Consider the following 22,377-nt stretch of genomic DNA (forward strand, 5'->3'; position numbering starts at 1 on the left):
AGTGAACGGCAAGAGTACCTGGGAGCAGGAGCCGTGGTATGGCACATCGTACCGAGTGGAGAAATTCGATAAGGACTTTATCGCTCAGGTATGCTGGTCATGATGCTCCCAGATGCATTGACTTATGATAGTAGGCTCAAGGTCCGAACGACATTCCTGAGCTTTTCTTGCCTGGCCCGAACGAATTTATTCCGGCTAATCTGGATGTAGAGAAGCTCCCCGTGGAGCAGGTGAATTCAGATATGTTTATTGATGACATCGCCGGAGACCTGACCGCCAATTTTGCAGCCGCTGAAGCGTCCTTTGCTCATCAGAGAAACTGAAGTATCCAGCCTGTGGCACAAAAAGGATGATCAGTTCTGGATACCCAAGGCACATGTATTGATGGACATCCGCAGGTCCGTTTAACATCTCAGCATCTCATTACTGGTGTTGACCTATGCTTCATTAGTCCTGAGGCGAATAATTCAGCGAGAGCAAGCGTAATGACTCGGTAAGCCATACTATCCGTTCAGTTTGATCAGATGACTCATTCTGCCCAAGACTTTTCTCTGATCTTGTCAACGACTCCCTGACTGAGTTCGCCTATGATGCCGATCTTGCCGGGCTGAAGTACAATTTTTCTCCCCAAATGCTTGGGGTGTCCGTCGTGCTATCTGGCTACAACGACAAGTTGCATGTTCTCGCGAGGGATGTCCTTGAGCGAGTGAAGAATGTGCGACTGAAGGCTGATAGATTGGCAGTCATGAAAGATCAGGTCAGGCTCACCGCGGATCAAGTCGAACTGGTTCACTGACTCATGATTTGGCTGGTAGGCGAAGCGGGACTACGAGAACTTTTTCATGGGGCCGCCGTTCCGTCTGGCTGACTATTACGGTCGACACTTGCTCACTGAACAGCAATGGTTGTTGGCGGAGAAACTAGCAGTTGTCTCTTGTGGGTCATTTGTCTCCGCATTTGAACATGCTGCTTATCTTTCACATTAGCCATAACTCTTGAGGAGATACAAGCTCACGCTGCTCGCCTGCTCTCACGAATCTACATTCGGATGCTAGTTGTTGGCAACATGCGTAAAGATGTAAGCACAGCATGATCATTCCTTTGACACCGACTGATTATTCAACCAGGAGGCAGAGGGATTGGCCGAGATGACGGAGAATATTCTCAATGCATCTTCGTTGAAACCCTCCGATGTAGTTGAAACAGCGCTTATTCCGCATGATGGCACGTCTTATCCCATCAGTATTGGCGCTGAGCTAATGTTGTGTTACAATAGGTTCTAATCACGTCTGGTCAACGGTCGTGCCCAATGCCCAAGACCCTAACTCATCAATCTCATATTATCTCCATATCGGATCCTACTTGGAGCCCCGCTTACGCGTCACTTCTGCCCTGCTTGCTCAGATCCTTTCCGAGCCTGCTTTCAGCGTTCTTCGCACAAGGGAGCAGCTTGGTTACATTGTGTCTCTATCGCAGATGATCTCCGTGGGGGAATCGACCGTTGGGCTGCGCATCGTCATCCAGAGTGAGCGAACCCCCGTTTATCTTGAAGAGCGCGTGGATGCGTTCCTGGAGGAGATGAAGGACAGGCTAGAGGAAATGCCTGACGCAGAGTTCAAGGAACAACAGGCTGGGTTGGAGCGCCGGTGGAGAGAAGCATCGAAGAATCTTGGAGAAGAGACAAACAAGTATTGGACGCACGTAGACTCCGGATATTTAGACTTTTTGCGACGTGAGTTCTTTCTGCCTCTTGGCATAGTTCTAGCTGAATGCTCCCAACCACAGCCGATCAGGACGCTGCTTTAGTCAAGACTATCACTAAGCAAGACGTCATATCCCTCTTCCTGACTCGTGTTCATCCTTCATCAGCCTCGCGGGCAAAGATCTCGACTCATCTGCGATCGCGGAAGCCACGGCCGAAGAAGGTCAGCCTTGCTGCTATGGAAGCTTTTGAAGCTGCTCTGGTAGACAAAGACGTATCCGTCGATGGTCAAAAGTGGAGGGAAGAACTGCTCAATGATCATGGCGAGCCCCTCCTTACGCAATTCGAGAAATATTGGCGGACCATGCTGTCCAGCGAGGAATCTGGCGCTTCACCGGAGACAGTAGAAGGCATCTTCGCTTCTCTTCCAGCGTTGCTGGGGAAATACCCGGCGCAAGCTGATTATGAGGGCAAGCTCAAAGAAGACGTGCGCGTCATTGACGACCTCACGGCATTCAAGGCTACCTTGCGAAGGTCAAATCCTCCACGGCCGTTGGTGTTATGGGATGATCTCAGAATAGCCAAGTTCTGATCTGAAGGAGCATATTCTAACGTTGCGACTGAGGATGATTTCTTTGTATTGATTATTGCTATCTGTACACCTTCTAGCAATCCTTCCGTTATGTTACAAGGCCAATTCATGTCTACATATTAATTATCTACTATACTGGCTCGCAGTACAGGTGTCAGTGTAGTTGTATATATACATGTGGATACCCATAAATTAGAATTAGAAGGCTGCTACGTATGTCCGAAATGAGTTCATTGTGAAGCGTTGTCATAGCACGGAAATCCTGAAAGCAAGAGAACACAAGGAGTTCATGGGGTCATGGAGGATCTAGAGGATAATGCAACACTCTTCGGAATATTTGCCACACGGCGTCGACGTGACGGAGGACGGAAGTGACGGTCTCGCGTGCCCCATCTGGTATAGTAATGTTAGGAAACTTGATGTCTGGTATCTCGAAATGAAGCGTCCAGGGGAATAAGAGGGTGACATCGCGCCTCATCAGTGCATGTTGTTCGGGTGGAGGGTTGAGAGGAGCGGGGGCGGATACTGAGGGCGTGAACGTTGGCAGGTGATAGTCCGTGTCAGTCATATCGAACGTAGCAGTCGTAAGGGATGCGGTCGCAGGTGGCAGGGTGGAAGAAATTTCCAGGGGCGGTACCGCTGAGATGGTCGGTAGTTCGTTTGTCATCGTGGCGCCCGATGGGTGCCACCATTTATGGGGAACAACGGTGGTTATGGTACTTGTCACAGTGACTGTGGCTGGAATGTTGATTACTGTCTCTGTGTTAGGCGAATGGATGCGGCCACTTTCTCGCAATGTGTGCAACTCTCCTGTCTTATGTCGGAGATCGGTTAATAAGGATAAGATGATTAAGACGAATATGGGAATTGCAGCAATTTGAGCTGCTTTCCATATTTTTAGGCTCAGAGGAGGGCGAGAGACACTTGGGGGAGAAACGGATGATATAGACATAGCAAGGCGCGGGTAATGGAACTCTTTAAGAGCGTAGCTCAAGAGTCTACGGCCATGGGATGTGTTCCGTTGGGAGGTCAGATTTGTCTGCAATGTCAAAATTTCAAAACCTAGATCAAATTGTTATCACTGGGGATCTTCACAAGCGAAGATTCCACGAACCATTCTCAAGTTCTATATTGACTCGAAGCTCACCCACAGGTAAAGGGAAACTAGGCAGGAGTACGTCGAACGGCACGTTCTGCCGTTCTTTTTGTTTGCCCTTCCCCTTGGACTTTTCTTGCGATTCAGGCTCGGTCGGTCCTTCCACAATATAAACAATTTCAACCTTGCCTCCGCCAATGTGCCCGACGTGCACGCTAACCCAAGTAATCCATTCTTTGCCACTTGTTTCTTCGAATGGTAGATCAAGTCCGGCGAGCGTAGCATCTTGCTTCACCGTCGCATTGGCCTGAAAGCGCACAGGGACACCTTCTACGCTCGCGCTTGCGATGTTGACTCGCGGCGGGCCATTGGTAATATTCGCACCTTTGCGGATCATGACCTCGGGAGAGTCGGAGACCGGTGCTTCTGGGCTAGGAAGTGCGAGCCCGAACTCGAGCCATTCCGAGTCGGCATCCGAGGGTGCAGGAAGGGTCAGCCGGGCAGCGTACCCATTGTTGTACGGGTTGCTAGTGTCTGGCAGTTGTGTAATTGTCACAACAACCGATGGTATCATGAGGGCGCCGTCCCTCCGCGGTTGAAGTTTGGCAGATGACATCATGGATGTCTCCCGCATTCGAGATGTCGAGGCAAAAGACCGAAAACCATTGGACATCCTTGTGCGATTATGAGACATATCTGCACTATCGTCGCTCAGCTCCCTGTTGCGGTTTATGGGTGGAGAAACGGTGAGTGGCTGCTGTCGAACCGCAATCCGCACCGCGTTCTTCCCGCATGCCATCTGATTTCCTTTTGTCAGTATATTCCTCAGAGTCTTCCCATCCCGCTTGTCTTTCGTCGCATTGTGAACATGGACAGATTGACGCTCACTCTCGTTTCTTATCAACGTTGAAATGCTTTCCTTGTCTGTGTATAACACACGGAAGGTAGGCACAGCGATTGGACCTGATTCGACTTCGCCGTCTGATGAAGGGCGAAGTTGAGGTGAAGGAGTAACGAGAACCGTTCCAGATATACTAAATTCAAAGACATTCTTCGATGGGGGGAGAAGCTCGTTCATATTGAGGTGTACAGTGACGGGCACTTTAGGTAGCCGCACACCTACATCGACATCGACGTCCGTATCAGTTCCCACGGGGGGGTCTTTAACAGAAGATGCCCTCTTCCGACGCATACGTTCTGGGCTGGACGGTGGTCCGAGAGAGGCAAGAGACGACACTGTACCAGTGGGTGTCGTAACAGGAGAACCCTCGAAAGAGTAGTCTGCGACGCTTTGAGCGGGGAGCGGAGCACGAAGGAGAGACATAGAATTTGATGAACCAACGGAGCTATTTGAACTAGTCCTTGATGGAAAATGACCATTCATAGTAGCTCGACCATCCGGTGACGAGGGTAGGATGTATATGGATGGCGCAACCTCCGGAGAAGATCGGCCAGAAATAACGGGCGGAGGCTTTCCAATGGCGAAACCAGTAAACCCTGTGCCGCCCGTTATGGTCCACTTCGGGTCCATCCCGGGTACCCAAGAGATGCTGCAGTCATCAGCTTGAAGACCAACATCCATTCCCAGAAGCGTCGCCACCCCAGGAAACCATACGTTTCTGCAACTTGCAGTATAGTTCAGTCGCATCACTATACCTTTACCAGTTTTATCTATTTCCTTGCCCTTGGCATTATCCAATACAGTGCAAGTCATGTTGCTTTCCACCTCCTTGATTCCAACTTTATGGCGTCCATCCGCAGCTTCTGGGACCTCCCCAGGTTTGACAGGCATCGCCCATCTGACGCGGACACGATCTGCGCTCTGAAAAGTGCCTCGGAGCCCATAGCCCTCGGAGAATCCCGCCGATGTCGATGCGTCACTTGATTCGTCATCCGCAAAATTATTATATGAGTAAGAACGTGCGAGACGGGTTGTCTGAGCCCGAGTGACATGGGGCTCGGATGTAAGGTCCCAAGAAACGGCATCTTCGTCTGCTGACGAAAGCGATGCCAATGAAGATGCTATTGGAGAACCAGGGGAGGGAATACTGAGCTTGATTTGATTGGACAAACAGCGAGGGATGGGAATAGACAGCTGAACGAATATGAGCTTACTCTACCCAAGGATGCGAATTGGTCAAGAACCTACTAGGTACGGCGCCTGAGGTGGTCGGGACACGAAGGGTACCCAGATGTCAACGGCTGCCATGAAATGTATCATAGATGTTCCTCGCCGACTGTGACTTTCGCTCTCTCGACGTGGGAATTCTTTTGGTAGAACATACGAGACATGGTATCCGCTGACAAGAACGTGCCCAGTATATTTATCGTCGAGGGGAGGAATGTTGACTGATGAAGAAACAGGGTCCATAGTAGAGACGTATGATGCATTCAGTCGCGGACGTAGGTTCAATGCACGGGCTGCCTTGTGCAGGAGTGGGGAATTAGCTGACGAGAAGTTGTATGGCGACGAATCGTTGTCGAGCGGGTGGACCTGCGAGTCAAGAATTTTGAGGTTTTCCTCTGCACGGAGTCAACAGGGCATCAACAAGGGTGCAATACATACAAGGCATACCTGGGAATAAAGCAATAGTTGCACCCGGAGTGATGTTGTCTAAAGGAAGTGATATCTAGACTGTTAATGAGTAATCAAAACCCAAGGCATGAAGTAGAAACAAGCCAGACGATCATGTAATTCGGAAAAGAGGATGCATCATTCCAGAATGAGAGTTTGGTTATGTAGTTTCGGGGATAATGATCCTCATAATCATACTTGTCCAAGTAGGGTCACGCGCTTGCAAAATTCTAGCTGACTTACCTTTAAGTACATTTTGATAGCAGCACCGTCCCAGCCCTTCTTCGACTTCCCCTCGATGGCAAGACGCGTTACAACGTTCAGCTTTTGCTGCACCGCTGTTAACGCGTTCGAATAACTTGTACTGGTGAGTGGTGGGCTAGCGGTGCGCGCATGACGCGAAGAGCCGGCCATGGTTATCAGAAAGCGTGATTTGTCGCGTCTTCTGGTTTGCGCAGGAAGATACGCGTGTTGTCGGGTTTCTGGATACAGTTGAGCGCGAAGATGGAGGAAACTGTGCGAGCTGCAGGGTCTGGCATATAGTCGCAGACGGCTTGACTTTGACTTCTCAACGACCAGTGGCGGACTGACTGAGTTCGCTGGACGCCGTGGAGGGTTTTTACACTCAGCTGCGGAGCCTGCCATCAACTGCCATTTCCGAACCATCTCCGCACAATCGGACGTTGAATGAACCAAAACTGGCGCCTACGCTCTGATCTACCTTCAGATTATTGTGCGCTACTTATGATGGTTGCTAGCCATGCTATACGCCTGGAAAACAGTGAAATATACTTTCAGTTTCTGGTGAACAATAAGACTGATGTTGCTCTTCTGAACAGCTTTTCAGCATACGATGACAATTGTGAGCAGGGACTTCTGAAATGCGTAACCTGAATAGCTTGGTGAAGACAACGTCCTAACTCCTCTTTCCTGGATCACGATTAGAACACTTTCTAGTGGGTGCTCTTGCGACCGCAAGGACACATTGCTCTGCGTACTTATATATCTTTGGTGTTCGACTGGGTCAAACCACGGCGCTTGCGTAAGTATGTAGTGCTCACTGGATCAAACCATCACTAGTGGGTTCTAGTTGCCAATCCTGCTCATGGGCAAACCCGCCATTCGCAATGAGATTTAATTTCCCTGTGAATGAATAGAATCCCTCACGGAGAGATCGGATTTCCTTGCAAATGGCAGGACTGCGACTGCCATGCCCCTGCCCTCCTTGCACTGCTGTGCTGCCATCTTGCTCAACAGCAAGACGGCCCCTCCCTCCCTGGTCAGTCCTCCCACACCCTCGTGCCTGCACTAGCTCGCACTACTGCCACGCCCTCCTCACGCCGCCCATGCCTCCCCCCTCCTTATGTTGACAATGCCCCTGCTGATTGCACTTGCCTTCCGGCATTGTAGGCTGGCACCCTGACACAGGCAGAGGCTCAAAGGATCCCATTGCATGACCGTGACCGGATGCTGGTGAGCACGATGGTAGCTGTCAGAGGAAACCTGCGTCGGGCTACAGTCCGGTGGAGTGGCTGTTCTGTTCGACCACGAAGGGTGAGGCGCTGTGCAGGGTATATAGTCTAGCTTGCTGCAGTGAGTCCAGCCAGCTGCCTATCCCTCCTCACAGCCCCCTGTTAACTAGCTCATCACTGCCCCTAATGCATTTACCTAGCACTGTCCCAACTTCGTCAAGACACCTGCCTACCCATCTCCCTCTGTTCTTGTGGCCAGCCTGGGTGTGGACTCTGAGCTTGCGAGTGCTGAATTCAGCTGTGTGCTGAGTCCCAGGCTGATTTCCATCACTGCGCTCCTTCTCATGAGCCTGTGCCTCCTCCCATTTCTCACCGAGATTGACCTGATCAACTGATCAGAGAAGCAGTGTCAGTCCTGCCATGAATCGGCAATTTCACGAAATTACAGTTTTTAAATGACTGCAAGCTGACAGGCATGTTCACGTTGAAATGCACTCATTTACAACTCTCCCGCTCACGAGGGATTCAATATAGCTGTACCATAGGAATTCACAGGATTCCGGACACTGCCCCGATATTATTATTTAAGCTAGTAGTTTCCGGGCTTCCCGGAACAGCAGCAGCGATTCCCTCGCAAGAAACACTCCCCACTCTCTTCATTGAGTGACTTCATGGCCCTTCCGCTGTAACTCGAGTGGGGATTGTTGGCGGCTCCGTCGAACCCTTCTCATCTCAACGCACAAGTAAGCCTTTCCTTTGTAAATATGCGACGAGCTGAAGCACCTCGATTGCTTGGGGTGCAGCTATCGCGAGTGCGAAGTGAGTATATTTGTAGCAAGGGAAGGATCGAAGATGAAATGTGTGTGTAGGGCGCGCATAGTTGTCCGAAAGGGAGTTACGCAAGAGACAGTTAAATCTGTGAATGTAGAATTGGAAAGCGAATGTGATGAGCAGCGGATACTATGCACCCAGCCCTTATAAAATCATGGTAGATACTCCCACGACGAACTCTGGCGGTGCGATACGACGCACGGATTGCGTTTGCCATCAGGAGGCGTCCCGGCATTGTCTTGTTGAAAGCACTTTATGCTTTCTGATCACCTTTACATGTAGCGATAATGGCAGCTTCAAGAGCAGCATGCGGTGAACACGACTGAATCTGCGATATTGCTAGTCTCCACCACGAACTTCAAAACCGAGGATCACATAGAAGAGAATGCTGACGACAGATGTCTCATCGCAAAGCTCAAGACTCCGTCGTTGACAGCTCGAGTACCATAACCGTGATAGCCTCAGCAATAGGTTGATGCCGAGAGAAGAGATGCAGATTACCGCGTGTCCTGTTAGGACGAAAGCTTGTGTGTGTGTGACGCAAAAGGCCTGTGTAGAGCGAACCTGTGGCGAAAGCTGAGCGCTGAGAAGGGCGCGAGACTGTAGCTATTATGCTACTATCTGCATAGCGCTATCGGTGAAGAGTAAAACTTCCACTCAATATGAGATTGAGGGATCTGTAATATTGCACGAATATTCGAATCCTCGTTCTTGCAACGGTAAATTGTGGACGTTCCTTGAATCAATTACCTTAAACCGTAGTGGGTCCCACGTACATGATCACTGCATGGGTGTATGTAGAAAGCGCTGTGTCAGCCCAAGGTATATCAACGATACGACAAGACAATCGCCAAGCCAACTGCAGACGCAAAAAACGATGGAAAATCCGGAATGTGTTGGGAATGTTCAGAGCTATCATATACACAACAATGACATCAGTAGCACGGAATACACAGAAAAGTACACTCCCCAAGGCTGCAGAAATAATGTGACCACCCTTTGCTTCTCAGAATTCTACTCTTGCCACACTCTCTGCCACAACATTGAACGCGTTCAATCTCGATTGTACTAAATTTGTGATATAAGGATCAAATATAATAAACAAAATAAAGGGGCGTACGTGCTGCGAAGTTATCAGACCTCGATGTACTTGGTGGAGGAGGAATGAGGGATTGGTTGTGGCATATCCAGCCTTTTGACGTCGCAACTATGACGGTGATTAGAGTCTAATATAAGAACAACGACCTCTTTGACCTACCCGTCAGTAATTCCTCTGGAGAATAGCCTAGATATGTATGCGCAAGTGACACCGGTAGAGACGTGTACGCTTTAGCCAAGAGCGCGAATGTCTTCGCGCGAAATGCATCTGTAGCAATAATCATATTTTTTGGCATACTGATCTGTACAGCGTGGTCGAAGGGGCACCTACCAACAAATACAGTCACCATGTTGGCTATCAGCGTCGGCAATTCACCACTGGCAGGATCGGTTTGTTGGCATAGATTGAAGAGCTCTTTGGCGCGGATATACACAGAACTGTAGTTTCGCTCCCAGACGGAAGCAAGTAGGCGATATAAACCTTTCGTCACGGGAAGACTTGCTAGAGATTTAGGCAGTCGCGTCAGCGCGTGGCGAGCCGCTGGGCTATGGTAGGGTAATCAATGAGCAAAAGCGGACGTCGCAGTCGCTGGGGAGACACACAGTTGATCCACAATGCAGTATGAGAGCACAAGAGGTGCAGTTATGAAAACTCGTGTCGGATGTTTCTCATTGCCAGGCTGCATAGCTGTGAAGGCGATGCTAACAAGATCGAAATGGCGCGTACGTACAATGATGTCCACTTCCTCTGCGAAATTGATCAGCTCTTGATATTCACTCTTCTCCGCAAGCTCCGCTACCTTGCGGAAGTGGATTTCGTATTGAGTTCTCTGATCCTCGACCACTGTTGCAGGAGCAGGTTCATTCGCGGGAGGCTGGTCGGTTTGGAGTGCCTCTGTAGGAGCGGGTGTCGGTGGCTGCTCCGGTTGTGTTGGCTCAGAGGTACGAGCTTCGTCTTCAATCTCAGCGGGTGTGATGAGAGGGGGAGTCGGGGGCCCTGTCATTGTGCGTAAGTTATGTGGTACAAGTCAGAGACGAATCGAGGCGCAATGGCGCATAGACTCTAATAAGACTCGGTAGACGCGTTCTTGGCACGTGCGCGTCGCGCTATCCAAAGTGATCCATTGCACCGCGCCTGTATTTGACGTCTTGATCAGCTACTATCCCCCGACGCATTGAGACAGACTAGATGGACGAATTTCGCGAAGATGACATTGAAAGCATTCTCTACATTGGCAGAGAAGTCTCAGGTCAGTTGCGTTGCTAGGCACATTTCCGCATGTCACTGACGCAGATCGGGCAGTGTACAAGATCCCACCGCTCAAGAAGAATGAGGGCCACCGCGCACAAGAATGGGGAGATTTAGCGAGTCCTATTTGGAAGGGTCGTCTGCGTATCATCGAGCGATCTGCTGGAGTATTCATCCAATTTGAGGATCCCACCACCGGTGAGTGTGTCCGCATCCTCCATTTGTATCTGCCCAACTCAGGACGAACTTGTCCTTTAACTAACACCAGGTGAATGTACGTCAGCATTTCTCTTGATTCAGAGTGTCATCCTTAGACATGAATATCGCTCTAGTGTTCGCAAAGGCCGACTATGATCCCGCTAAGCCCTGCGTGGAGGCCGTACTCGATTCATCGCGATACTTTGTCGTTCGTGTGGAAGATAATGGCCGAAGAGCCTATATTGGAATGGGCTTCATCGAGCGTACTGATAGTTTTGACTTTAGTGAGTTGTATCGTAGTCAAACGACCCCAATATGAGCTGACTATGTGTAGACGTCACGTTGCAGGATTATACCAAGTAAGTTTGACTTTCAGTAGCTGTGCGCCTTACGTTTTGACCATGGCCGGGATTCCAGACGCTGGCGCGCCCGCATGAATCCTGCGGAAGCCGCAACCGACTCGCCCTCCCCTCATGTTCCGTCTGGCCCAAAGAAAGATTATTCCCTCAAGGATGGTCAGACTTTCTCCATTAACATTCCAGGACGAACAAAAGCACGCATCACGCCGAGTGTGAACTTACTAGGAAGCAGTACAAGCTCATCCTCAGGCGGTCTGGGAGTTCCGCTTCTTCCTCCTCCCCCGAGCGCACTAAGGAAGTAATACTATCTCCGCTGCTCGTGATTTTCCCCTTATGATATCTGTATTATCACTACCCTCACCTAGTATCGAGTCTGGCAACTTTGCTTGACTATGGCAAATCTTCTCTCGTAACCGATCGCGTGACCTGAGTCCGTAGCCGTTGGTCGATCCCCGGGGGAACTGGCTGCAATGAAGCACTCGAGGCATGAAGCTTTCGTTTCCGATCTTGCATAATAGACGTGCTCCAGTGAGGGGAGTGATGAATCAGTTCGAACTCTTTCCGGACGGGTAAGATCACAATTGGATTGAACCACAACTTATTAGGATCACACATTGGAACCAAATGGGTTGTTGAAAGCATGCAGGACAGCGAGGTAACATACCAAACATTGCATTTCATCGACCAGATTTTGTGCGCGCCCAACGGAATTCATCCGTCTCTACGGCTATAAACAGGCTCAATCTGGCCCTCTTTGCTTATCAGCAATTCGGTTATCGGTATCAACAAATGCCATGTTGTCTGCTTCACGCTTTCTCCCGCAACCTAACTCGTCGGCGGCAAGTACTCAAATCTTCATTCGATATCACCGCTGACGTGCTGTGTGGATATCCAGTCTGGCGAGTTCTACATATTCCTCGCCATTGACGCCTGCGCTCTCTGCGTTCTGTGAAGGCGATCAGGTGCATGCAGCATATTATGGTGCACCCTCGTTTCGAGACCTCATCGTGCATTTCGATAATGATCAAGCGTCGAGGACGAACAGGTCTCTTGAAAACAGGTCTCCTGAAACAGCTCGAGTCCAAGTTGGAATGGATTATCGTATCCAGCTAGCCCATCCCATTCGAAAACGCTGACCCAGTGCCCGACCCGCCCCTCGGATAACTGCTGACTTCTCGACGTTTTAGCAGTCTCAGGTAGTTAGTGGACATGTGAAGACACTTGGAGGTAACCATTGCTGGTACGCCTATCTTCGTGATAATACCTCTGTTACCATCGTATAGTTGTATGTCTTATGGCCAGATCTTTCTGATCGAAAATGTATAAGACGTGAGTACATCTCTGACATTTAAGTATGTCCAAAATATCATCTACATCTATCATCGTTGACGAAGACAAGCTAGGCAACACCCTGACGTGGGTGCATCTATACCGCTATCGACACGGCAAAAACCGCTCACATAAGTAAGATCTCTTACTTGCTCTATAACAGACGGCTCACTCACCTTTACTAGGCGATATCCACGTCGTGCCCCTCTTCTTCCCAGGTCGAAGATTCCCGAGTCGAACCGCTACGCAGGCCTTGGTATAAGTCGGCTTGCAGGACGTCCAAGAGGGCAGAAAATTTCTCTTCGACAAGAAGGGGATTCGTGCCTTCAGCATGTATGGGATCTACAATTTGACTATGTTTAGCGGAAGCGAAACCGTCCGACACACCTCAGCTTCGACGTTAACGCGCTTGGCCCGAGCATGGCAGCGTCGACGGAACGCCAGCAGGCCGTGTGCCTTGCATGTCCAAGGCATCAGCTGATGGTGAGGAGCGCAAGTTTGGGAGAGCCCTCCTTCGGAAAGGGCCATTACATCTGTGAAGCCTTTCACGCGATGAGATGTGTTTCGCCCTCTTTTTGCTACCAGAGTGGATGCTGACGCTACCTCGCAGAGGTCAGCCCGCCTCCCGGAAACGAGGCAGAAGTGAACAAGATCGTGGGCTCTTTGGCAAGCCAGTCTTTCTGACCAATCTGGTGTGGCTGGCTCAACCTTCCACAGGATGTGCTTCTGTAAGCGAGAAGCTTGGCGAATTTGGTTCTGTTACAGCCCCCGGATATTGAGGATTCAATTGAAGCCCGCATTATTAATTGCATTGGTTGTGGCTGGTCAGGTTGGCCTTTGTTCTCGACATATCACGGTGAGCGTAGGTGGGATGTTATTTTTTGCGTGCTTCGCTAGAGTGGCTCCCGGCTCGGCAGGCGGTTCCGCAGACGCCTCGTCACCTAGGGTCGCCCGCCGCCGTCTTCTGGCGTCAGATCCGGGTGGCATTTATTCATCTTGCGCTACACGCGTACTGTGGCTTTCGTGTGGAGGGGCAACGGTTGCGACCGTGCTCCCAATTTGGCACGAAGACAAAGGTAATCCTCTGCGATGAGACCGCTGCACAAACAGATGCCTTCGACCTCGAGGCTCGCTGCATGGTGTATGGTGTGGGCTGGACTCTATGGATGCGTGTCGGCCACAGGATGATGGTGTATACCCGAGGATATTTAAGTGGGACTCCGGAGCTGCTGCAGGTTCAGTTTGTTCTCGCAGTCTCTTCCGCTAACGTTTACTTCGCTTACACTTTATTCTTACTCTTCTACCTTGACGAAGATGGCCTTCAACGCTTTCGATGCCGACGCCTCTGACTTGAACATCTTTGGCAACACTAACACTTTCGATGTTAACACATTTAGCAATGCCGACGCGCTGGAACTTAACACCGTTGACAACGCCGATGCAGACCGCTACTTTCGGTTCCTCTTGTCGGATGTCGCATCGGCCGATTTCGGACAGCAGTTGGAGGACTCCAACTATGATGATTCGGTCGTCCATGGTATTCAAATTCCGCCTCTCCCACTAGCCAACTTCGTGCAACAGCCAGAAGATCACAATGGTGCAGCACCGTATGGTCTTCAAACCCTATCTACTCCAACGATACCCTCGTTCGTACCTTATGCGAATCAGCACTTTTCCCCGCCTCCGGTAGAGAGCCTCCTCAGAAATGACGCACACTGGGGGCCGCTATCAAGTTTCGATCCGTCTCCCGCCTTCGGTATCCCAGCGCAACTTAATGTCTCTCCTGTGATCGAGGCTGTGCACAATTCTGTCGACGCAAATCCGAATCAATTCGTACAAAAACCCATCTCAAACGTCTGGAAAGTACAAGTAGCGCCGACAGTAGACGATGCACCCAACGTAGAGAAGCTGACAGGATGGTCCATGATTTTCGTTCAAGAAGGCACGGGAAACTTGAGTTCCATGTTTGTGCCCTCGTCCCCGTCCCCGTGCTCCTCCCCTTCCTCACCATTGGCGTACATTTTTGACTGTTTACCGTCCCCTGATTCTCCCCCCGATTCACCTGATTCTTGCCCCGATTCCTCCTATTCTTCCGACACCTCTTCTACCTCGTCGTCAAGCTCGATCGACGTCACCGCGAGCGATGGGGACCAGTCGAACTTGAAAGCTCTATTTCCTTACCTCAATGAGAGCGAAGGGAAACTCATGAGGAAAATAAGACGCTTCTCTCGCCCAAGGAGCGTGACGTCGCGATATGGGCTCATCCCAGAGGTACGTTACAAGCATCACTTATGATGTAGTATACTCCCCTAACAAATTACACAGTGTTATTGCACCTTATGTAAAGTATGGATAATCGGTGATGAGAGAACAAAAGAGCGGCATTGGTATACTATGGCGCATCAGAGAGTGCTGAACCGGGCATGCAAGAAGCGGGGTGTCCCGTTCAAACCTCTAAAGAAACTGCCATGCCCGCTCGGTTGCGGTGCAGCGTAAGTGCATCTATGTCCATGCTCGCGCTACACACTGAACTTACGTTTTGTACATCAGACTAAGTAGGGATGATGCTTTGAGGCGCCACATGAAGACAAGCTGTTTCATGGCATGATCTGAGAGTCACTATTCTGGCTTGTTTCCTCCCATTTCCCGGTTCTATTATTATTTATTATTTATTACTTATGGCTTTACTCATCGCTTCATCTTGCATATCTAACGCTATCCACTCTATACTTTCTATCTCCTGATTCGTGTTTTTTTGTATCATGATAATTATTGGTCAATGACCGTGGCGCGTCTGTGACGCGTTCTTATAACCTACCACGTGATCGCGTCTTTTGCAACTTCAGAACCAGACTCCGATTAACACAAGCCTTTGTGCGACGCGTCTGGGTGCGAGGCCAGTCTTTTCATCTACCTGTCTCAGTGCCTTAAAATCTCCCTCTCGACGATGGCTCTACACATAACACGCAATTTATATTCTCTGTGCTACGTACGACAAATCTGGACTTTGACTGTACAGCAAGTCTGGAGAGAGACCTCGCTGTCCTTTTTCAAGCTCTTTACTGGCGTATTCTGAATCTATCTCAAATCCAATACTCGTTTCAGACGCGGTAATGGTACAATTCTTCAAATCGTGCTTTGTCTGCTTCCTTTATGTAAAGTTCTATTGAACTCCGAGCAGTCTGGATCGCAAGTCGATGCAGGTTGCATTATATCATTGAACATGCCACAGATATTCCTCTAGTGCTATCCCTGTGTATCCACCCTGATTGGCGGCAATTTTTTAAGTGAAGCTCTGCACACCTACTAGGTCGTTATGGATAACTGCACAAAATAGTGGGGTAAACATTTCTCATGCAACTTCCGAACATTCATCCGGTGTGTATGTGCAAACTTCGTTTGTTGTCTGCTGTGATCGTTAGTCGTTCAACCACAAAGGTTAGCCAAATTTGAAGTACCCCACAAAGCATGCGAAGTCGTCAACAATACAAAGGCAGTGACAAATATATATATAAGCAGGGACTACTATTGGCATCACAGCGGCACCCCAATTCAGAATCTCTGTATCGAGCATACTTCTCCACCCCACAGTGATGATCTGCCTCCCCACCACTTGAACTCACTGCCAAGCTAGCCATACTACACACGCTACTACCTATAGGAATGACTCACGATGACTCCGACTCCGAACACTCCATCGTCTTAGGAAGTCCCAGCGCGTCCCGGAGAAAGTTAGTTCATCAGTACAGCTGTGCCACGGAGGTATGTTGCGAGCTTTGCTTGTAATACATACTATCTTGACAAAGTCACAGTTTTATCGCACCCTGTGTAAAGCATGGATAATCGGCAATGAGAGAACGAAGGAGCGACATTGGTATACTATGGCGCATCAGAGAGTGCTGAACCGGGCGTGCAAGAAGCGGGGTGTCCCGTTCAAACTTCTGAAGAAACTGCCATGCCTGCTCGGTTGCGGTACAACGTAAGTGCATCTACGTCTATGCTCGCGCTACACATTCAACTCGTGTCTCGTATATTAGATGAAGTAGGGATGATGCACCGACGCATCATACAAAGACCGACCGTAGTTACTAAACAACCTCCGCCTCGGCTCGCATTCACGCTTATTTGCTTCCAGTATAAAGTTGATGGAAGGCTTTGTAAGTATGACTGTTAGAAAACAGTGATTACAAGCTGACTTGTTCATTGTGCAGAATATTCCCCACAAAACCTAGTGGTTTGATGAAATGTTGTAAGACTTTGATCAGAGAAGTTTAGGCATCGGAGATGTTCTAATTTCTCCCATGTTGCTCTCTTACTATAATATCCCCCTACTTTACATCCCCATCCAGACCTGCTTGAGCCGTAACTACACTTTTTACAACGAGAGAATGTGGTGTTTTGAGTCTGGTGCTGCGGCAGCTGGAAATTTAATTCATTAGAACCCTGCAAACACGAAACAGCTTGCATACTTGCCTTGCTACTCTCCGGCCACTCAGTCAGAGACAAGAATACTCGAAGCAAGGCCCGAATTCGTTTTGTTGCGTGCAGGCTGCGAGAGCCTGAGTAGGTTGGAGTTGCACATAATCAACCAGCACCGTTGCCTGAGGTGCTCTATAGCCATTTGCTAATCGCTGCTGAGTGCAAGGGAAATCGTATTGCACGCCATCACCGAGAGACGTAGCACCAACTTCCCGATAGTATGCCCATACTCTTTACTGTAAATTTTCAGGCTCAACACAAATTGCATTTGGCTTGGGTGGACATCTCTATTTTGACGACACGGACAACCCAATAGCTATGCTCCCCGTTACACTACTGTGTTGTCGAATTTTATCGGAGAGCACCTTGATCGATCGTACCCGCGCGCCACAGTGGAGTTTGAAAGCTGGCGACGGACTGAGTAGAACTACGCTCAATCTCGACTGTTCGTGTCTTGTCCCGGTTTTTAGCAGCTTGAAGCTCGTTTCTCGCTTACTTGTAGAGTGTACTAAATCAGTTGCCTTTATTGTGCCGACTAACTGCCTTATGATGTTACCATTGGTCGATAGCCGCTGGTGGAGAACAATACATCCCGTCTGTGGCGGGTGCTTGGGCCGCCACACGTTAACTGGCCAGGTTTAAATTGCTCTTACTCGCACTTTACCATCACAATCTCCCTCCCATCATCGTGACATTACTTCATGGCACCTGAGCGCTCTCAAACTCGTCTACGCTCTACTTGGAGAGCATCAGCGCCGACTCGCAACGCAGCTTTCTCGAGGCATTCAAAAGCCTCGTCGTCCGACGATCTCCCAGTGGCATCAAGCTCAAAAGTAATGTGGCGCTGTCGTTATACCCTTCAATTGACTGACCAGTCTCTCGTAGCACTCTGACTCTCCTCCGGATACAAAGGCTCAGCGCCGTACAAGACCTGATCCACCAAAGCCATACGAGCACAAACGGGATGTCCGCCCGCCACCTCTGAATCTGAGCGACCTGGAGTGTGTATGCCGGATAGGTGCGACATGTGCTGTCTCTTGCGGAAGATTGTTCTGTGACACTGCATAGGTACCGGAGGGAATGGACAGGTCTTACTCGTTCGTGTTACCTATGACGTTAAATACGGCAGAAAGCAGAAAACGTCGACTCTACCTTTACAACTGGCGATGAAAGTAACTGGAAAGAGATCGTATCGTTATCGCGAACGTGTAAGTTACCGTCGGCATATTTCACCGCCATCATGCTCAGAGTTACATACGCTGTAGAACTTGAACTTCAAGAAAACAACCGAGTACAATCAGTACTTGCTGCAAGAGCGAAGTGTCGAACGCCGATGGCTTACAGAGCTCCCATGGAACCCATTCATCTGTGGCCTCATCGATACTTTCGATGACAAAGTTAACTTTTACCACCTTCTAGAGCTTTCTCCGTGCCTTTCATTCCACTCGTACCTCAAAAAGAGTGGTGTGCTCTCGACCGAAGATGCGCGTTTCTACTTCTCCAACATTGTCCTCGCGCTCGAATTTCTACATTCGCATGACATTGTTCATCGTGATATAAAACCGGGCAATATGTTGATGGGTGCCGACGGGTACCTCTGCCTCGCAGACTTTGGCTCCGCTGCCCACATTTCGCACCCACACGATTGGACAAGAGCTGGGACAACAGTATATACAGCGCCAGAAATCAATCTCGCAGTTTACACAGCTCCCGAAGCGTTTCCGTTCGTCGACTGGTGGGCTGCTGCAGTTAGTCTGTTTGAGATGGTGACAGGCAATCTAGTAAGACCCTTGCTGCTATTGTGTCCTGCCACTAAATGATCCGTATGCCTATAGCCCTTTGCCGGTAACGAGGACCACGAACTCCTTGACCCGATTCTCAACCATGATATCTCATGGCCTGAGGACATCGACGTAGATCCCGACTTGAAGGATCTAGTGACAAGAATGCTCATTCCTGTGCCTTTTGAACGGTACGGTGGGTTGGTGGTTAAAGACGATCCTTCCACCGTCGGGAAGAATGATGAGGTGCGCATTCACCCTTTCATGCATGGAAAGGTGAAGTGGAAGCGGATTCAAGATCGGAGGGATCTTGTAAGCATTCAAGTTCTCTATATTTCATGAGTTGCGGCATGATTGACTGTTTCTTTGTCTACGTAGGCTCCTTATGTTCCACACCCGTGCCCCGATCTTTCCGAAGGGTTCTATACAGCAGGCGTGCCAAACCAGCGCGAAATACCCGGCCTCCCTGTGGCTTCCACCTCCGTTGAGCAGCAATGGGACGATCGATTTGAACGATTATGTTATGATGGGCCGCCGAACGTGGCCACGGAGTAAAGGTCGAGGCTTGAGTCTCCCTCGTATACCCTTATACCCTAAGTATCAAGTTATTCTTATTTGTGTAAACACCATCGAAATATCCAAATCGCCTCCGTCCTAGATGTATCGTTGTAGGCGAGTTCGGACTTGACTGTGGCTGTAGGTTATACTTAGCATGATCTAATCAAAGTGGCAAGCACCAATAGCAACGCTGAAATCGGGGTCACGTGCATGACGCGTATATAGCGGCCTAGCCCTGCGCGATGGAAATGAACAAGAAACCACTCGGGCGCGTACCGGAGGTCCACGAGGCGACCTACGCGACACACAAGTTGTTTTCTTACACCACCACTTACTCTTGCGTCGAGGAAATTGCACGGTTTAATGATATCCGAGGGCCCATCTGCATCGAAACGTATGAAGCTCGATGCCCCGGGAACATCGGATGTGGAGGGGAATGTAGCGGCGGCACCAGGTCTAGGCGTCGAACCTGACGACCAGGTCGCCGTCGTGACCGCTGTAGTAAGAGTCCTTTTGAAAGTATAATCTCGGACACTCGACACCCTCACTAGGTGGATCCGATCCCCGTCCCAGACGTTGAAAGCGAACGCTGGATCCATCTCCTCTTCACCTGGTCTGGAAAGCCTTTCTCCATAGACGTGGCAGAATCAGACCGGTTAGTGTTACTCTGATGCTGGTGGATCGGTATTCATCAAGATTTAAAACAGTGTTTATGATCTGAAAGGCGCGCTGCAGAGTCTGACGGACGTACCACCAGAACGGCAGAAGATTCTTGGTTTAGTCAAGGGCAAACTCCCACCAGATGAGGAACGGGTGTGAGTCTTGCTAGCTAACGTGAATATTGTGTCACAGAGTGAATACGCTAATTGCAGAGGTAACCTCAACCTCGTGAGCGGCAAAAAGTTCACACTCGTTGGAACGCCACAAGGTCATGAACTCAAGGATCCATCCCGTACGCTCGCTGCTTTCTTGTGCGCCGAAAGATGCTGATGTATATTGATCGGACAGAGCTGGAGTTCCTTCCGGACGTATTGAACGATCTGGACGTAGACTTTTCTGAGAACCCCGCTGCTGCACAGGAATACATGAACGATCAGAGAAACAAGCGAAAGGTCAAAGAACATACACAGAAATTGCAACTCAATATCATCAATCCGCTTAGAGAGAACAAGCGACTCTTGGTTCTAGATCTGGATTATAGTGAGCGCTCTCGCGACTTATTGGCGTCACGTATTGCTTATTGGTTGCCCTCATGGAGCGCAGCTATCCTAGACACGAAACCACTCACGTCTGGTGCGCTCCCGCCCAACGAATGTGCTCGGCCAATGCTACATGAATTTCTGGAAGCGATCTACCCTTACTATGATATCTGTATATGGTACGTCCTCGAAGCGCACATCTCTAGCATCCCTGTAGGAGAATATATGACAGGTCGCAGACCAATTGGATGTGGCTCGAGACGAAGCTAGTAGAATTAGGTATGCTTGGAGGTGGTCGGAATTATCAGGTCAGTGAGCATCGAAGCGATCGCTGTCACCACATGTTAAAAGGATAATCACTCTTATTAGATATCGTTCGGTATGTCATTCCATCTTGTTGTGGACGGCATTGTATAATAGAACTTGCGAAGTCTTAGACAAGACGTGCATGTTCACTGTGTTCTCAAAACGAGAAGGCAAGCAATATAAGCACTCGGTCAAGGCCCTGCAGATCATCTGGAATCATCTTCCTCAGTTGTAATACCGGATTGTTTATGATAACTGTCTCATCGGCATTCATGACGTTTTATGTTTACAGCAATGCTAACAACACGATTCATGTGGATGATCTGGTACGCCATAGTTCGTTTAATTCGGGCGCAACTTGATCCTGTCGCAGGGTCGCAATTTTGCCCTGAACCCTGGAGAGGGCCTGAAAATCCCCGCATTCAAAGAGGCACATACACCACAAGCCATGATGGATCGCGAGTTGGACCGACTTGCACGGTATATGGTTCACATTGCCAACACATGCGCAGACTTCCGCCAGGTTGACCATAAGGTGACAGTCACAATTGTAGGTCAACAACCGATTTGCTGAACTAACCTCTTAGGACTGGCATGCTATCGAGCAAGGCCTTCCCTGAGTATCGATCACGATTGCTTTATGCATGGCACAGATGTAATGTTTGTAGTGATAGTGCTACTAGACGCAGCTTCTCTTGGTTTTATCATGTCGGTTCTGTGCTCGATTAACCTCGCAGTACTATCCTGGACTTTGGTCACTGTATTTGTATATTATCTTCGAGACCGCGATATTACCTTCGCTGAAGATTGAAACACGAGTCGGTGTCCGGCCCGCTCCGTTGACCATAACCGAGATTGCGGAGACAGCTTCAGCGGTGAGACTAATATGAGATTGCCATTCTCCTCTCTCGCCTTCCCTCGTCAGGCGGTGCAGAGACTGCGACTTTTCGGCATATGCGCCAGCAGCGGGTGTGGATTTCAAGTTGTTAGTCGACAAAGAGACATTTCCTTCGGGGCGCCCATGTCGAGGAGACTCACGCACGGCATGGCAGAAACGCAGCCCACTCCTCCACGACTGTCGTCTAGCATTGTCATTGTTGATGGAAACAACGAGATATTACTCGTCCAGAGGAACCCCAAGTCGCAGTCATACGCTGGCACTCATGTGTGTATCTCCTCCGTCGAATTATGCACTCAATGACAAATACGTTTCAGGTGTTCCCAGGTGGAAACTATGATCTAACACAGGACGAATCCATTCAGATGACTGGAATTCGGGAGGTCTTCGAGGAGACGGGCCTGCTCCTCGCCTCGCCGGCGCCGGGTCGAGCACTTCCATCCGACAACGAGCTCGACGAGGCTCGAGAGGCCGTCCACGCGCAGAAACGCCTCTTTCGGGACTTCCTTGCGCAGTCTGGTTTCACTGCAGACGTATCCTCCCTCCTGCCAATGACCCAATGGGTCACACCCCCCACAGTGCGAAGGTATTCCTCCGAGTCTCATTCAGAGCGACTCACCGCCATTCTGATCCCAATCCGCATAGGCGGGTGCCC

General features: G+C 49.7%; 7 protein-coding genes across 7 annotated transcripts; 5 read left to right on the top strand and 2 right to left on the bottom strand.

Moving 5' to 3' along the window:
* Positions 1-2,589: 2,589 nt before the first annotated feature.
* FIBRA_05763 (uncharacterized protein) lies at positions 2,590-6,379 on the bottom strand (the record flags this gene model as incomplete). The annotated part of the gene is made up of 5 exons (XM_012327512.1): positions 2,590-3,356; positions 3,409-5,485; positions 5,540-5,913; positions 5,966-6,020; positions 6,209-6,379. 5 exons carry the CDS (start codon positions 6,377-6,379, stop codon positions 2,590-2,592), a joined length of 3,444 nt encoding a protein of 1,147 aa, XP_012182902.1.
* A 2,977-nt stretch (positions 6,380-9,356) lies between these two features.
* Positions 9,357-10,370, bottom strand: FIBRA_05764 (uncharacterized protein; the record flags this gene model as incomplete). The annotated part of the gene is made up of 5 exons (XM_012327513.1): positions 9,357-9,475; positions 9,527-9,634; positions 9,698-9,912; positions 9,970-10,046; positions 10,098-10,370. 5 exons carry the CDS (start codon positions 10,368-10,370, stop codon positions 9,357-9,359), a joined length of 792 nt encoding a protein of 263 aa, XP_012182903.1.
* Positions 10,371-10,555: 185 nt separating this feature from the next.
* On the top strand, positions 10,556-11,474 carry FIBRA_05765 (uncharacterized protein; the record flags this gene model as incomplete). The annotated part of the gene is made up of 6 exons (XM_012327514.1): positions 10,556-10,616; positions 10,670-10,813; positions 10,884-10,889; positions 10,948-11,097; positions 11,148-11,172; positions 11,231-11,474. The coding sequence occupies 6 exons, from the start codon at positions 10,556-10,558 to the stop codon at positions 11,472-11,474; spliced, it is 630 nt and encodes a 209-aa protein (XP_012182904.1).
* A 2,341-nt stretch (positions 11,475-13,815) lies between these two features.
* Positions 13,816-14,857, top strand: FIBRA_05766 (uncharacterized protein; the record flags this gene model as incomplete). Its single annotated transcript, XM_012327515.1, has 2 exons — positions 13,816-14,772; positions 14,849-14,857. 2 exons carry the CDS (start codon positions 13,816-13,818, stop codon positions 14,855-14,857), a joined length of 966 nt encoding a protein of 321 aa, XP_012182905.1.
* A 2,824-nt stretch (positions 14,858-17,681) lies between these two features.
* On the top strand, positions 17,682-19,316 carry FIBRA_05767 (uncharacterized protein; the record flags this gene model as incomplete). The annotated part of the gene is made up of 6 exons (XM_012327516.1): positions 17,682-17,813; positions 17,866-17,998; positions 18,049-18,188; positions 18,246-18,761; positions 18,816-19,073; positions 19,140-19,316. 6 exons carry the CDS (start codon positions 17,682-17,684, stop codon positions 19,314-19,316), a joined length of 1,356 nt encoding a protein of 451 aa, XP_012182906.1.
* Positions 19,317-19,682: 366 nt separating this feature from the next.
* Positions 19,683-21,444, top strand: FIBRA_05768 (uncharacterized protein; the record flags this gene model as incomplete). The annotated part of the gene is made up of 12 exons (XM_012327517.1): positions 19,683-19,820; positions 19,871-19,974; positions 20,027-20,134; positions 20,192-20,271; positions 20,328-20,519; positions 20,583-20,697; positions 20,751-20,826; positions 20,888-20,897; positions 20,956-21,055; positions 21,117-21,150; positions 21,198-21,359; positions 21,412-21,444. The coding sequence occupies 12 exons, from the start codon at positions 19,683-19,685 to the stop codon at positions 21,442-21,444; spliced, it is 1,152 nt and encodes a 383-aa protein (XP_012182907.1).
* A 401-nt stretch (positions 21,445-21,845) lies between these two features.
* FIBRA_05769 (uncharacterized protein) lies at positions 21,846-22,352 on the top strand (the record flags this gene model as incomplete). Its single annotated transcript, XM_012327518.1, has 3 exons — positions 21,846-21,989; positions 22,040-22,255; positions 22,302-22,352. 3 exons carry the CDS (start codon positions 21,846-21,848, stop codon positions 22,350-22,352), a joined length of 411 nt encoding a protein of 136 aa, XP_012182908.1.
* Positions 22,353-22,377: the final 25 nt, after the last annotated feature.

The sequence above is a fragment of the Fibroporia radiculosa genome (genome assembly GCF_000313525.1).
Source record: "Fibroporia radiculosa TFFH 294 genomic supercontigs, scaffold5189, whole genome shotgun sequence".
Lineage (NCBI taxonomy): Eukaryota > Fungi > Basidiomycota > Agaricomycetes > Polyporales > Fibroporiaceae > Fibroporia > Fibroporia radiculosa.